Source organism: Bos taurus, chromosome 14 (genome assembly GCF_002263795.3).
Source record: "Bos taurus isolate L1 Dominette 01449 registration number 42190680 breed Hereford chromosome 14, ARS-UCD2.0, whole genome shotgun sequence".
Lineage (NCBI taxonomy): Eukaryota > Metazoa > Chordata > Mammalia > Artiodactyla > Bovidae > Bos > Bos taurus.
The window spans coordinates 15,035,918-15,053,235 of record NC_037341.1 but is presented as its reverse complement, the minus strand read 5'-3'; the positions used below and the strand labels follow the sequence as shown (position 1 = coordinate 15,053,235).

Sequence of the window (17,318 nt, the reverse complement as noted above, 5' to 3'; positions counted from 1 at the left end):
CTGATTTGAGTCTTCTCTTTGCAGTTTGTTATTTGTATGATGTTGGCTTAAGGTTCTTTACCTCTCTTGAGCTCTTTTTTTTTTTTTTTTAAGTTTTTTCCTTCCATCAAAAGAGGAATGACAGTGTCTTCTACACAGTTATTGCAAGGGTTGAATGAAATGAGGCATGTAAGTTGCTTAGCATAATGTCTGACATACACAGTGCTCAATAAATGTTAGCTATTATTTCATTTAACTTCTTGAAAAAATACTAAGAAAGAAAGAGGGTTTGGATTTATGGATCATAGAAGATAGGGGAGGCTACCTGTTAGATGGCATTTTAAAATTCAGAAAGACCTCCACCTCCTGAATGAAATAGAATGCCAGATTTCAGAAACATGAAATCTGACAATCTTAAATTTTGAATATTAGATTGAAAAATTCAGTGGTACTAATGTAGGAAGGGAGAGGTCTACTTTAATAGCAGTTCCTGTTGAGGTTTGGTTTTGTTTTTTTTTTAACAAAGTCAACCCAGGATCAAAGTGGTACACATGGAATAATAGTATTATCATAGTCTTAATTGGTTAACGTGTCATTGTAATTACTGTTTTTTTTTTTTTTTTAATTCTGGAGTCCATCTTTAAAAAAGGAACATGGGTACATGAAGGCAGGAACTTGGGGCTCAATTATTTATTCTGATGAAGCAAAGACTTGCAGAGTGGGAGATACTGAGCAGCCACCTTCAGTAGTCCTTCCTGTCTTTGAAGGACTGTAATCTGGGAGAGTTGACTCTGTGTGGCCCCAGCAGGTGGCTCTTCTGCAGCTCTGGAGTTGAGGACCGGGGTTCAAGTTCTACATCTAACACTGAGGCACGACTTCAGTGGCATCACTTAACCTCTCTGAACCTCAATTTCCTCAACCATATAAAACAGAGAGTAAAATCACTCCATAAGGAGGTTATGAGGTGTCAATGAGTTAATGTGTGTGAAAGAGCAATTCAGATTTATGGTTGTCATTGCCTCGAATTGTTCTAGAAGGCGCTGAATCAGCTCTCTCTTTGGAATGATTCTAATAATTAGAGCCATTCGATGGAGAAACAAGCTTTCACCTAATGCCAAGGCCACATCGTCATATGAGGGCTTTTTAGAAACTTCCGTGTAGAATGGAAATTTGTAAGAATCCTTTGAGCAGATATAGGGTGGTTACCTTGTTGATTGCTCTCTCCAGGGCACCCAACACTGCACCAGGCACATGGTCTGTGTTTGGTAGGTGTTTGTTCGCTGAGTGAATGGAAATTTCCCCATGACATTCACACGTGTTCTTTGTTTAGCATCACTCTTTCCTTGTATTTAATGTTCGTGTTCTTCTCCCAGATGTTCTTGTTTGCTTTTACATATTTTAAAATGGATATTTTGACAGTAAACTGAAGCAGCCACTCATAGTTCTTTCTGTTCAGGCACATTTACCGAAGACTAGGGCAGAGAGAAAATATTGATGTAATTGTCAGTGTGAGGCATTGTGAGAGCTGTTTTTCTACAAGTTTGGCCATTTAATAAAATTTCTTATTTCTATACTTCTGTAAGTGTTTTCTGTAAGTATCTGTTTCTGTAAGTATATATAGACACTTTTAAGAGAGGACGACTTATACATCCTCTCTTAAGAATCCGCAACCTTATGCATAAAATATTTCCATGGGATTAAATTCCCAAGAACCTCATAATAATGGTTGCCTCTGAGGAGGGAATTTGGAGGTTTGGAGACACCACGTTACTGTACTGGTTGAATTTTTCAACCATATGTTTAGTTAATTTCTTAACTATATACTTTATTGCTTTGAAAAAGTGAAATGACCCAGAGAGAGAGAAAGAGAGAGAGTCGCTCAGTCATGTCTGACTCTTTGCGACCCCATGGACTGTAGCCTACCAGGCTCCTCCGTCCCTGGGGTCTTTCAGGCAAGAGTACTGGAGTGGGTTGCCATTTCCTTTTCCAGGGGATCTTCCTGACCCAGGGATCAAACCCAGGTCTCCCTCATTGCGGGCAGACACTTTACCATCTGAGCCACCAGGGAAGCCAGGAGATAACCCAGTGATACATAATTCAGTAGATACTAGGCCATTTGAATAAGCTTTTCAGAGAATTTCTGCTTATATCTGTTTGCTGAGTTTTTCATGGGACAGTTTGTCTTTTTCTTGCTACATTGTATTAAAAAACAATTTTTTTTTTTTTTTTCAAATAGATACTGGTTTAAGTGAAATAGAAGATTTCACTTGGGGAATATTGTAAAATACACAAAAGTTAACTGTAAAGTAACCTTCGTTTATTTAGAGTCCACTATGTTTAAGACATCCTGTGGGTGCTTTACCTACATTTTTTCAGTGTTCAACATGAGGTCTAAGCCCCACTCCCTTTTTTGTCTTTGCTGCCATAAATTCATGCAAGAGCTTTGATGTTGAACCAGAAGTCAAAGCCAGGCTTTGTTCTTTAAGCCTCCCGAGCCTTCTTCAGCCCCCACACTATTATCTAAAACTTGGGCACAGCCAAGGACTTGAAAACCAGCGAGAAATGGCAGTCACTGAAACTATGTTGGCTGGGATGCTGCTGTAAATATTACATACTGCCTTGAGTTCACTGTTTCTTTCCAGTCTGCTGGGGATTAGATAGGAACAAATGGACAGGAAGGGTATAGGAAAAGGATCTCAACCATGTAAAAGACAGACTTGACCTTAAAGATTCAGTTCAGTTCAGTTCAGTCACTTAGTCGTGTCCGACTCTTTGTGACCCCATGAATTGCAGCACGCCAGGCCTCCCTGTCCATCACCAACTCCCGGAGTTCACTCAGACTCACGTCCATCGAATCAGTGATGCCATCCAGCCATCTCATCCTCTGTCGTCCCCTTTTCCTCCTGCCTGCAATCCCTCCCAGCATCAGAGTCTTTTCCAATGAGTCAACTCTTCGCATGAGGTGGCCAAAGTACTGGAGTTTCAGCTTTAGCATCATTCCTTCCAAAGAACACCCAGGGCTGGTCTCCTTTAGAATGGACTGGTTGGATCTCCTTGCAGTCCAAGGGACTCTCAAGAGTCTTCTCCAACACCACAGTTCAAAAGCATCAATTCTTCAGTGCTCAGCTTTCTTCACAGTCCAACTCTCACATCCATACATGACCACTGGAAAAACCATAGCCTTGACTAGACGGACCTTTGTTGGCAAAGTAATGTCTCTGCTTTTGAATATGCTATCTAAGTTGGTCATAACTTTCCTTTCAAGGAGTAAGCGTCTTTTAATTTCATGGCTGCAATCACCATCTGCAGTGATTTTGGAGCCCCCCAAAATAAAGTCTGACACTGTTTCCACTGTTTCCCCATCTATTTCCCATGAAGTGATGGGACCAGATGCCATAATCTTTGTTTTCTGAATGTTGAGCTTTAAGCCAACTTTTTCACTCTCCTCTTTCACTTTGATCAAGAGGCTTTTTAGTTCCTCTTCACTTTCTGCCATAAGGGTGGTGTCATCTGCATATCTGATTCAAGGACCTTATAATAGCTAGCCAAAAGAGGTCTGTGGATATGTTTTAAAATGATAGATGCCCATAGCCTGGGATTCATAGGGCTTTTGTTGACTGGTAAAGACTAAGATTGTATCCAGAGATTGAGTTCTAAATTTTATTCTCCATAGAATTTACTTCAAGCAATATTTTGAGTTATACCTTTATCATGGTGGTTTATATATACTAACTACACATCCTAAGGAATATTTATCTATATAATGAAAGGTGGTTGCCATTGCTTTGGGGTAGAATTATTTAAGTCAGTCTCTCTTTGACTTTCTCTCACTCTTAGAAGAAGGTAATGTTTAGGAGAATTTCTTAGACCAGAGAACCGATTTTTCATTATTCCATGACTTTTACATGAAGTGTGTTTTACTTATTTGTGTGTAGTAGTTCAGACACTATTGCACATGCCTTCCATGCTCTTAGTCAGACCTGAGGTCAGATCCTAACTCTACTGTTTATTAACTGTGTGACTTGGGACAAATGACTTAGCCTGAGTGAGCATCAGTTTCCTTGTCTTGAAATGATATTTACCAAGACCGCATTTACTCTGTTGTGACAGAGGATGAGGAATGTGTTCAAAGTGCCTGGCATGTGGTCAGTGGTCAGTGAAGAGTTAATCTATGTCTTCTCTGTTCGTTCTCGGGGTTTTGTGTGACCATTTAAACGCTATGGAGGTGGAGAGGACCGAGGGCATTTGTTTAGCCTCTATACAAACCGGTGAACACCTGATGTACACTAACGCTTCCAGACACAAGTCACATTTACCCCCTTACCTGTTAAGCCTTTCCTGCCTCACATGAGCAGTGTTAGCCATTCCTTCCGAGTGCATCCATCTCTGCCTGGCTTGTAGTAAGTGCTTAATAAGCATTTGCTAGGTGAGTGAGTTTTCTGGACAGTAGTGTGTGAGTGGGTGAGTGGGTGGGTGTGTGGGGATGGGGGATTGTTGATAAAGCTTCTCATAGCACGTTGTAGTCTTGTGGGTTTATATTAGTGCTTTGGTCTCACATTATCCAAACAGCTGAGAGAGTTGAAGCAGTGAACTTCACTGGATACTGTTCAGTTCTAAAGGCAAAGTGCTTTCAGCATTTAGACTAACTACATTTGTAGTGTAGTTGCCCATTCTGTAATTATTATAATGATAGATAATATTTTGTGAGTGCATACTGTGGGCCAGGCCCTGTGCTAATCAGTTTAGCTACATTTTCCCACATAGTCCTCACATTAGCTTTATGAGTTATGTGCTATTATTGTACCCATTAGACAGAAGAGGAAACTGAGACTCAGCGTTACGTGCCAAAGACTACACAGCTAGCAAGCAACATAACCTGGATTTGAATGTCAAGTGACTCCAGAACTGTCTCTTTGAGTTACTGTATTATACAGCTTCCCTCTTCTGTATTACTATGATAAGAAAATTGTATAGATGGGTATAGATGATTGTAGAGGTCAGTATTTCACAAAGATTTCCCCAGTATTTCCTAAGCTTGTGAAAGAAGCAGTTGCTTACCAGTTGGTGTCATATACTGTTATACTCTTCACTATAATTTCTGGTGGGAAGCAGTTATGTAATGTGCATTCCGTTTTAATTTTACCACGGGAATATCTGTGAGGAGGAATAATGGTGAATAAAGTACAGTGCAGTGAGAAGTAACCAGGTTTCTATTAAATATTGCTCAAGCAGTGAGTAAGTCATTAAATTCGACTTTTGATGAATATATAATGATTGCTTAATACTAGGCTGCCAGGAAAAACACACACACACACCCACTCATAGAGGTAGGTGTGTGTGTCATATATTACTATGTTGCTGGAGATAGTTGAAGCTGTATTTTAAAAGAGGAAGGGGCTTTTTTTTTTTTTCCCCACAGAGGGAGGAAGAGGCAGTCTGGTTTATACTGTCGTTTATTTGAGTTTATTCAAAAAGAAGATATTTCTTGCTTACAAAATAATGGAAGAATCAATTTTAATTTGAAGAGATTAGGAAATATTTATTCCCTATTTCCTGTTTCAGAAAGTAAAATCTCCCTACTGTATGTGCCACCTGTTCTAGGAAATTTAAAACAGAAACCAGGCTATTCTCTGCCTCCTTTCCTTCCTTCCTCCTCGCCAAATGGATGCATGTACTTTATGGCACTGAATGTTGATCAGATCGTTCTGAGTGTGTGCTTCATGTTGAACTGGAGTCAGCAACCCCCGTAAAACACTGAATGGCTGCTTTGTCTTGGTATTTTACTAATAAAATGCATGGCGTTGAATTTTATTCAACTCTGTATAATTGGTCTTGTTGCTATTCAGACATGCCTATACATGACTTGGTAGAATAGAAAACCACCTGATTCTGCAGTATTTGTTTGTTTAGGACAAAACTTCAGCAAACAACTTGAGCATGGGCAAAAGTGCTGTTGAATCATGGGCAGAACGTTGGAAGGGATAAGTAGGTGAAATTTGTCTTGAGGGTGTGCCTCCCAAAAACACCCGCGCCCCCCACACACATGTGTCCCTGTTGTAAAGGTAAAGGGGTCTTATGGACCAAGAAGGCATTAAGCATTTGGTCCTGTTCTGGAGACTAGGGAGGATTCTGGAAGAGGACCCTGGGGCTGGAATCATAGAAGAGATATCTGGTGGTGTGGGGAGGTGGCCTAGAGATGAGCTGGGATGGATGTGCTAGGGGAGGGAGGAGGGCAGGAGTCGCTTTTTCGTGTCTGTTTCACTGAAGGCACTTCTACTGAAGACTTGAAGGATAATGAGGAAACTTATTTGACTCTGGGTGCTGTGTGCTATCAGACTTTTTCCAGCTGTGCTTCCCAAACCTTGGGGCTAGGCCTCTGGGAAGAGAAGTTAACTTCTCTCCAGTGCGTTCCTTAGGCTGCTGCTGAGGACGGCTGTGGCTTGGGAGGGGCATTGTTTAGAGTAATTGATCACGAAGCTGCATCTCTTAGTGGCATCACTTCACCTTCCATTCTTGCTGAACTGGTTGCTGGTGTAGAAGGAAAGCTTGACCGGTCTGTTGACCATGCCCATCTGGACTTGGGGAAGCCAAGACAGAGAATCTTCTCTATCCCTGTTTTTTCACCAGTGGCCAAGAAAGTGGTATTATATGGAGGAATAAGGTGGGAATAGACACCAGACAATCCTGGAACTCACCCTGGATAAACTCTCATGAGTCCGTATTGTGCCACATCAAGCATTACCATATTGTTAAAGGCTTGCAACCTACATTGTTTAGCTACAGAGGACCTGGAATTTGTCTCACCTGAGTCTGCTGACATCTGTAAAAATAGCCAGTCCGTCTCCTCCCTTCCTGTCCTCCCTGACACCTCTCTCTTCTCCCTCATTTTGCCCCAGTCTTTCACTTTTGAGACAACCCTCATTGATTGCTAGTTTTCATACATTATTTTGCTTTCATACTTGGTTGCTGTCTTGGTCATCATCTTCTTCTCATTGAAATTTCATGAATTTTAAGTTGAATTTGATTGCAATACTACATCACCCATTTCTGCTTAATGTACTTTATGTAACATGTAACTTCAGTGTCTTATCCAACACTTCAAGAGAGAATAGTATGGTTATAATATTGCTGTTAGTGCATTCTGACATTGGGTAACAGGTGACGTGTCTAATGATTAGCGCAGCTGCCGAGATTGCATAATTACAGGTTTGTGTGACTTTAGGGGAATCATATACAGGGCACCTGCCTCCATTCAGATAAACATTAGATAAATACCAGAGCACTTCAGCCTAAAAAGAAGCCCTCCTTCAGCAATTGTCACTATTTTTCTAGGGTTTGCCAATGAACAGGAAAATGAAACAGAAGCTGTCTTTAAAGAATGGGCTTCATTCTATGGTCCTTCCTGGTCTACAAATACTTGGTCAGTTCTTTGAGTTCTATTAGCAGTTCATAGTACTTATTAGCAGTCCATAGTGTTTGGGATGCTAAGCTGGATCACTGGGTATGAACAAGGTGGATTTGCAGGAGGCCAGCCACTGTACTGGCGTACTTACAGGAACAGTTATAATTATCTGTGCCCTCTGGACTTAATTTGCAGGGGCAGGGTTAGGGGGACATATTTCAGCCAGTTCTTGAAGTAATTTCTTGGAGCAGCTTCTTAGTTGGTGTGCCAGACGTGTTACACAGGACTCACCAAGTCTCCAGGAGACCTCCCCACCTATTTATTAACTTGTAAATGAATGTTCAAGTGTATTGCTTAGGTTCACTTGATTAACACAAGCAAGAGTTGATTTTAATACATTGATGCTCTTTCAGTGGCACATCTAAGAAATCCTAGACTCCCAGACCCCTGCTTGGCTAGGGAGGACGGTGGCAAGAGTACTGGAATGGGTTGCGATTTCCTTCTGTAGGGGATCTTCCCAACCCAGGGATCGACATTGCAGTCAGACACTTTACTGTCTGAGCCACCAGGGAATCCCCGTCAAAAGCTTGGAGTAGAAATAGTTTTGACCCTGGGCTCCACTCAGAAGTATGTCTGCATGTGAAGCCTTCCCAGGCTCTTCCCTCCCCTGAAACAGTTCTCTGCTGCTGGCCTGGCGTGGCTGCTGCTTCCTGCTCTGTTGTCGCTGGTGCTCTTGGCTTGGTTCTGGTGGACTTAGCAGCTGCTGGAAGAGCTGACTTACTCTCTGAGCATTCAGGGGTGACTTGGTTGCTTTTATAAAGCCTCTCCAATTAGCCTTGCTGATGGGAAAGATCACTCTCTTCACCAGTGTTAAAACTTCGTAAGGGGAAGATCATTTTCTCTTCGTTACTGATTTCCTCTTCCAAGGAATGTGGGAAAGCCTTTCCCCACCAGGCCCAGTCACATTTGAATGACCTTGGCCAGTGTCCTCCTTGGAACAGGCCACCCAGAGCTGAGATGAAGCTAGCTGGAGGCCATGACTTTTTCTCCAGTCACCCGCCCCCAGGATTTGTTCCCTAGATATTCATGGAGAGGTTAGAGGCGCTTGGTCCTTCTCGTGTTGAAGCATCTTTTAGCACAGGGAGGCTAGTGTACATACGTTGCAGCTGGAAGGCCTGCATGCCGAGGCCTGACTGCCGCTCACCACCATGTGTCCTTGAGTGAGTTATTACTTCAACTGCATGGTGCTCCAGTTTTCTCATATAAAGTAGAGATAAAACTACCTTTCTCTTAATGTTGCTGTGAGGTTTAATATAAACACAGTGTGCTGAGTGCATCTTGGCTCATAATATAAGTGCTTACTAATTATTAGCTACAGCTATTATTATTACATATATTTTTATCATTGCAGTTACTTTCCAGGCTTGCAGAGGTGTGGTACAGTAATATTTTCCTCTCCGAGCTATGTCATTCAGTGAATTTTAACATCATTTTTGTAATGCCCCTGCTCCCCACCCTGCTTTGGGGCCAGCCTTTTTCCTATGGAAAAATCACAATGAAAATAGAATAGGCAAATACATTTATTATGTATCTTTACATTTGAATTCAATTGAATATCAGGTCAGGACAATTTTTAGTTTGGCAAAAGTTTAATTTTCAAATTTATATATGATGGTTGTATAAGAATATTGTTATATTTCTTTGTTGGTTCCCAAGAACACTAAGGCATTGTTCGTACCCTCAAATGGATTAAAATCTGTTTGGAAAAATGAGACAATTTCATATAGGAAAACAAGATTGCTTTTGGTTCAAAGTGCCAAAGTGTCAAGTATAGATAAATACAGTCGTTAAGATAAATTAAACAAGATCCTTCTAGGCTGGTAGAGTTTAAAAGTTGGCAGGGCTTGAGCTCAGCCCTTGAAGGGTGGTTTGGATTTGGTTGGTGTGGGTTTTTACGAAGGGCTGTCCCTGTAAGAGTGGGAGAATTTGGATAGCGGAATTATATACCGTGGAGTAAAGGATCAAGGGACCTCTAGCTACTCAGCCCCTCTGCCCCTCTCCATTCCCCAGCCACTTTTTGGTCAACAGCCCACTCCCTGTCATGTGCTTATCCCTCTTTTCCTCCTGAGTTCTTCCGGACTTTATTTAGCCTTTTACATAAAACACTATGCTCTTTCCCCACCCCAGTTCCTTGTAGAACAAGATACATTCCGTATACCTTTCTTTGCCTGGTATTTCTGAAGCCTGAACACAAATAAAAAAGAGGTTATTATTGTAATAATGAGGGAAATGGTGGTTAACAGCTGCCTGATATGGATGTTTCTCATGGCCTCCCCTCCAGATGCCGTTGTGGGAGTCTCTTCTAGTTCTTATCTACTGTCTCTGGTCTCTCCAAGCCCTTTTCTCCAGCAGGTCAAAACATTGACTTGGGGCTGAGGTTATCTGACTGAGCATCACTTCCAGCTGTGGTGTGGCTCTCAGTTCTTTTCAGGAGTAGTTTCCTCCTCTCTTCCCGTGCTTTCTCTTTGTTGCCTTGGGCTGCACTATTCATCACTTAGGTTCTTTAGCTTGTCCCAGCATTCTTGCGCCTTAGTGGAGGCTGTGTGTGCCCAGTTGGCCTCCTTAGATGCTTCCCCTAGGCTTCATGCCATCAAATCCTGGCCTAGCCATCATTGCTTAGGTTCGCCTTTGCAGGGAAGGTCTCCTTCACCTTATATTTTAAATTGTTATCTAATTCAAGTCTTACTATTATCCATGGGCCCTTGATGATAAGAGCATCATCCTGCTTACTTTGCAAACTTGAATGTCAAAAGCACATTTCTAAGTGCTTTCAAAAATTAACTCAATTCCAGAGGAAGGTTGCCAACGTTATGTCAATTCCTGCTGCTTTAAGCCCCTGATAGATTTTTATTTCTTATATTTGCCCCTGATACATCCTTTAGAAAGTTTCTACTTAGGTTGAAGTTTCCATTAATTATTGAATTTTTTTAGAAAGCAGTTTATGCTGTTAGTCTTTGCTCAGGTTACCAGCTTTACCCACTTTTTTCAGTGGTCCCAAAATAAGAATCCATTACACATAAAATACACTGATTTCTTTAAGAAAACAAACAAAAAAACCTGCACCATTATTTCCTTTAATTAGATAAAACTTGTGTGAAACCAGGGGCCTACTTCTCCCTTTTTAAAAAGATTTTCTTTTTTTATATTTTTCATTATTTTAAATGAGAAAAAACTAAAAAAAAAATTTAAAAACTAAAAAAACCTAAATTATAGGTCAATTCCAAACTCCTAACCAATTTGCTGAAATGTAAATATATACAGTAAAATACTTAGTAAGTCACAACCCATCATCATTAGGATATAGATTGTTTAAAATTCTCTTTCTGATCATCAAGCAGTTAATATGATTTTTAACAAACAGTTGCTATATTATGGCAATAGAGACACGTTGGTACCAGCAACAGCTAAGCAACATGTCTCTTTCATTGATGTTTGGACATTTTTGAATAGCCTTACTATTTTATTTGGTATATGACTTGAGACCTTTCTCTTATACCATTTTGTTTAAAATTTGTATTTAATTTTGTGAATGTAAATACAATTTTTTTATTATGTAAACCCTGCTCCTTCCCACTCCTCAAAAAGAAAAACAAAAAACTTATGTAGAGGTATGTATATATTTTGTGAAGTCTGGGTGTTACAAGCCAAGAGATACTCTACTAAAAACATGTTAGCCCAGGAGATATTTTAAGGAATGTGTTTATTATTGACTACTGTAAAACTAAAGCATAATTTAGAAGTCTAGGAAATAATTTCTTAAAAGCCAAATGTAAGTGGGTTTTACATTATTTTATAACTTTGAGCTAGACAGTTGTATTGTTCTTCAGGGGAGATAAGGAATACTGACATTCATCTGAGTTAGGGTATTTGAATGAAGAGTCTTTGTGTGCATCTCCAAATGTGATTTAAGGACACCAGTTTTGGAAATGGCAACCCACTCCAGTACTCTTGCCTGGAAAATCCCACGGACAGAGGAGCGTAGTAGGCTACAGTCCATGGGGTCGCAAAGAGTCAGACACAACTGAGCAACGTCACTTCACTTCACTTCAGGTTTTTAAATGCTAACGTTTTTTATTAATCTGTGTTCTCTATCTTCTCCTGATCTGTTAAATTGTGTGTCTAGAGCTTGGGGAAAATGTTTCTTTTAAGCGCTTTTAATATTATCTCACTTTTCTAGTCTACTAGTCACTTTTTGTAACCCTCTTGTTCCCTGAGGGTTTTTAATTTTTAAATACAGTCAGGACGGTTGTTTCCTGCTCTGACCGACACCTGAAACGTTTGGGGATCTGTTTCCGCTGTGGCTTGTTGTTGCAGTTTTTCAGAAACACATTTGTTCTTTCTTTCTCTCTGCCCTCTTTTCTTCTCAGTGGCCAAGGCCCACCTCCCTACAGCCTGGAGGAGCAGAGTGGGCTTATTACTCTAGTTCATCTTTATTCTGAGAAGTGGGGACCCTCAAGTTACTAGGGGAATGTATGTAACTTTGGATCCTGCGTTCTGCTTCTGATTTGGCCCTGGTATTTCTTACTATCTTGTGACTTTTCTTTTTAAGGAGATCTCTTTTTTTTCTGTTTTACCCTATGATTTTAGTTGTCTTCAGTAGGAGGATTGGTCTGCATAACCCAGTCTACCATTACTAGAAGTGAAAAATCTTCCTTATTTGATCTTTAATGATACTGTGGGGTTCATGTGCAGACATATAACTGCACTGCTTTAATGGATGATGGAACTGAGGCTGAGAAAAGTGTAGTGGTTGATTTCAGACTGTCCAGGCAGGTGGCATAGCTGAGACTCGTGTGTCTGAGTCTACATTTCCACCTTTGAGCCTTTTTCTGTTGGCCATCTTCTTCAAATTTAGAATGAACCAGGTGTATATTGAAGACATTTTAAAAGATGTAATACTTTTGCAAAATCATTTACATAGATCATTGACTAATAATTATGTTGGTGTAGCTTTTCCCAGCTATGGCATTTTAAGTGAAAAACAATAATCTGTTTCCCTTTTATTTTTCAGCTGAAGTGAGTAGTGAATACAGTATGGATAAGGCAATGGTTGAATTTGCAATGATGGATCGGGAACTAAACCATTATTTAAAGGCTGTGCAATCTACAATAAACCATGTAAGTTTACACCACTCACCTGGTTATATTTGGTTACAAGTGACTGACTTAGAAATAGAAACACAAAATCAAAATTCTTCTCTAACCTTTAATAGTTTCTTATCCTTTCTGTGGTAACTATTAATCTCTTCTTAATCAGGAAGTTCATAGAATAGGAATCTTAATTATTTTCCTAAATAGGTCACCTAGATTTAATTAGGATATTACAGTTTAGATTTCCTTGCATTTTTTGGTCTCAGATTTTATTAGTCTAAGCCCCCTATGAATGTGAGTAGTTTTTTATAAAAAACTAAACACTGCATAGAACTTGTTACATTTGTTTCAGCATACAATTTAGACGGGGTTTGGTTACTCATTCTCCAGCTGTAACTAATATGTAGCTATTGCAAAATTCATAGAATCAGATAATAGGGAAGAGTTTTAGAGAAAGTTTAAAAATAAAGCAGCTTGGCATTTCGTTTTTTCCAGAAGCCAAACTTTGTTGGCTCCGGCTATCACAGGAACAACACATAAAGCAGTTAAGGTGGGAACATAGCAACATCCTTTTCAGCAGTACTGTGTTGAGTAAGAAATGAGCAATATGATTGCAGTAATGTTTCTGAGAAGTGCTTTGTCCTCTGAGCAGTGGAAACTCCCCTTTGAACTGATTTCATATACCTGTGTAATAGGATGTCTTGTACTTCTGGTTTCTTTATTTGCTTTTTCTTACTTATATCTATGGGAAAATTCTAAAACTCAAATATTTTACAAGATTAGCTGCTATTCAGTGGAAGAGAAATTTTTGAATATGATCTAATGCTTAAGCCATATTTAAGTGAGTATTACATAGTTATGTTTCTGATTATATGCTGTTTTCTGAGTTTTTTCGTCTTTAAAATTTTGTTTTCTCCTTTTTTTCTTTTGATGGTTAATATTTACTAAGTGTAGCATTTGTGACTATCTTAAGAATGTCTGCTTATATCCAAGTAATACGCTCATTCAGTTCTGGTGTTTCTAACCATCATGACTGTCTTTGGCCTGTGAATATTTCTTCCATAGGAAGATATGAAAATGGTATCGTGTCTGGTCTTTGAAACTAATAGCAATGATTTTCAATTCCAGCTGACCTCTAGAACCAGCCAGTCAGTCCCTACCCTACACTAAAGAGACTCTGATTTCACCAGTCTGTCTGGAGCAGGATTGGGGCACCTGTATTTTTAAAACCCATTCTATTATGTATCCAAGGTTGACAGTCACTGCCTTAGAAGAACAAGGCTGTTTTTATAGAATAAAGTGTGAAGTGAAGTGACAGTCGCTCAGTCATGTCCGACTCTTTGTGACTCCATGGACTGTAGCCCGCCAGGCTCCTCTGTCCATGGAATTCTCCAGGCCAGATACTAGAATGGGCAGCTGTTCCCTTCTGCAGGGGAGCTTCCCAACCCAGGGATCGAATCTAGGTCTCCTGCATTGCAGGCGAATTCTTCACTGACTGAGTCACCAGGGAAGCCCAAGAATAAAGTATATTTGCTACCAAAGATCAGAGTTAGACCTATGATATGGGCTGGTCCAGCATTGGCCCTTACATTCTATGGAGGTTATTTGATAGGCTTTTCTGCTTTAACCTTGATGTTTTGCAAAGGAAACAGCACAGTGTACATTATAGATAAGAAAACAGATTTTGAAAGTTGAAGAACTTAATGTGGATTTTTTTCCTGTTGAACCTTAGGATTCACAGATACACATGATATTTTTATAGAAAGAATTGGACTTTCCTACTTTCAAAAAACTGAGTCACTCATAAAGGGAAAAAAAGGAAAAGCAACTCTCCCCTCAGGAGTTAACAGCATTTCTTTCATCTTGAGACTTCATTCCATTACCCCCACCCTACTAAACAAGAAAGATGGTGCTTGGAGTTTTATCCAGCTTTTCAGCCCTAACCTCACCCTGCACTATGGAGCAACTTGGATTCAGTGATTCTAATGCTTGTCAGGAAGGTCCCTGATCTTTCATAAGAGGAGAAAGCATGTTTAGTTGCAGTTTTTTCTTATGCAAAGTCGTGCTCGCTGTATAAGCTTGATATGAGACCAAGAATAGCAAATCATAGTTTTGTAAGATTTCTAAGACCTAAAACCATATAGAGACATAGTGGGGATATGACCATTATTTTGAGGGAAATATTTTATCCTCTTTATATGCTATTCACTCTTTACACAGTATGGAGTACTGTCTTACTGCCATTTTATTTCTTGTTTTGGTGAGGGATAAAGAATGAACAGCAGCTTGAAAGGGGTCAGAATGGTATAGTTCTTTAGGAATAGAAAGGGTCTGCTGCTGCTAAGTCGCTTCAGTCGTGTCTGACTCTGTGCGACGCCGTAGACGGCAGCCCACCAGGCTCCCCCGTCCCTGGGATTCTCCAGGCAAGAACACTGGAGTGAGTGGGTTGCCATTTCCTTCTCCAGCGCATGAAAGTGAAAAGTGAAAGTGAAGTCGCTCAGTCGTATCAGACTCTCAGCGACCCCATGGACTGCAGCCCACCAGGGTCCTCCGTCCATAGGATTTTCCAGGCAAGAGTACTGGAGAGAAAGGGTCTAGGGATCAGAAACTGTTACAACTCTGGAGCTCCCACTTTCCAAGTTATGATCATGGGTCAAGAAACTTAACCTCTTGGAACCTCATGGTCTTCATCTATAAAAGTCTTAGCCTGCCTGTTTCATAAGATTATTGTGTTAATCAGATTAGATACTGTGTATCAAACACTTTGACATTCATAAAATATGATAGAGGTAAAGATACTGTGTTATTACAAACGTGGATTTCCAAACACACTCCTGAGAAAGGTGGAACAGGATCTTTCTTAAAAACAAGTCCTTTGCTCACTTTATTTCAGGGCTTTGAATTAAAACTTTTATTGGCTTTAACCTGTCCTCCTTTGGAATCCAAGAATCATATAGGATTAGATTTTAGCTGATTGAGTTACAATATGAGGTGTTTATGATCTCTAAAACAAAGATATTGTTTTAAATCAAATTATTAAGAAAGAATGGACTTCCCTGGTAGCTCAGTGGTAAAGAATCCACTTGCCAATTTAGGAGATGCAAGTTTGATCCCTGGGTCGGGAAGATCCCCTGGAGAAGGAAATGGCAACCCACTGTGGTATTCTTGTCTGGAGAATTCCATGGACAGAGAAGCCTGGTGGGATACTGGGTCACAGAAGAGTTGGATACAACTTAGCGACTAAGCAACAACAACAATTAAGAAAGAATACAGATAATAGGAACCCCTATGAGTCCTGTTTCACTTCTCTGTCATAGACTTTTAGGAATTGCAATACTGCCATTCCTATATCCTTTGCCAAGATTCTGGTCTACTCTCTGGTCTTTTCTGTTTAAAAAAATTTTTTTAATCATCAAAGAGCTTTGGAGTTTCTTATTTAAATGAAGATCTCTCATCTGCTCTCATCTTCACAGAATTCTGCAGGTTATAAACCTCTGAAAATGTTTTCTAAGTGTACTTTGGAACCTTAAAGGTGTGGCTCAATTTCCCAGCCATCGCTGGGAAGTCCCTTTGGCTTTTAACAAAGCACTCAGATCGCCTTTCTTTGTCCTTTGAGAAAATAGAGCTGCTATTTTCTACAATGCTTGAAGTTTTTATTTGGAATCAGTATTTATTTCAGTGTTCTGAAACTTAAAAAAAGAAAAGAAGTAAAGACGTTGTCCCAGCTGTTTTGTAGAGGGAATATTATGCAGTGAACACTAAAAAAACCAAAATTCACAGACAGTCCGTAAGTCATTTATAAAAGCCTTCAGGGTAAATGGGTTATATACCTGTCACAGCTCTTTGAAACATGTTAAATCACAAACAATTCAGTAGGAACTCTATGGAGATTTTCAGTCATGAGACCACACATGTGATGAAAGTGTTTTGAAAGCTATAAAATGGCACATAGATATACTATGATCCATTTACTTCTTTTATCGCTGTGACTGCTAAGGAAAAACTTTTCTCGGTTTCATGTTGAGAACAGAGTGATGTTCTGAACATTAGCTTTTGATGACCTAATGTTCCCTTTCTTGATTTCTAAGCTTTTATTATTTGAGTATCTTGAAGGGCACCATTGGCTGGCTTTTTGTTCTCAAACGTTCACTGAACACGTTTTCTAAACACCTATATGCCAGATATTTCTTGGTGCTAGAATCTGGAGGTCAATCAGCAAAGCCCACATGACCTCACTTTCAGAATGTCTGAAGTCTAGAGAGGGAGACAAACATTTAACAAAGAGCAGTACAGTCATTATTTAATGATTGTTGTGCTGTGTACTGCAAAGGGAAAATAAAGTTTTTAAGGAGAGTTATTAACTCAGGGGGCATAATATCCTCTGGGCAGTAGGTTGGTGGTTAGGGGACTTCTTCCTGATAAAGTGATATTTAATCTAAGATGAAAGTCTGATGAGCTTCAACGTGGGGATCATGATGTATAACTTCCCCTGTCTGTGTGACTTTTTGCATGAAATGGAAGCATCTTTTTTTTTTTTCCTTCTCCTTTATGTCAGAGTTTCAAAGTGCCTTGATCAATCCGAAGACTTAATTTGAGAAAATTGTCAGAGAAAGCCTGCTTTTTTACACAGAAAGGTTAAAGTCTGTAGAGTAGCCGAGTAACCTACCTAAGGTTGGTCAAGGGTTCATTCATCTGCAGATGTGAGTGCCTGCCATGAGCCAGGAACTGCACTTATTAGTAAAGCCAGTTATGACAGTAGTTGATTTATTAATAAGAATAATTTCAT

General features: G+C 39.8%; 1 protein-coding gene across 7 annotated transcripts in view; it reads left to right on the top strand.

Annotated features, from left to right (window-relative positions):
* NSMCE2 (NSE2 (MMS21) homolog, SMC5-SMC6 complex SUMO ligase) overlaps window positions 1-17,318 on the top strand; it is a 238,184-nt gene that overhangs the window by 34,617 nt on the left and 186,249 nt on the right. For 6 of the 7 annotated variants that reach the window (NM_001075797.3, XM_005215369.5, XM_010811958.3 and 3 more), the window contains 1 exon segment: window positions 12,453-12,559. In NM_001075797.3, coding sequence (NP_001069265.2) covers window positions 12,453-12,559 — 107 coding nt within the window. 7 annotated transcript variants of the gene reach the window in all.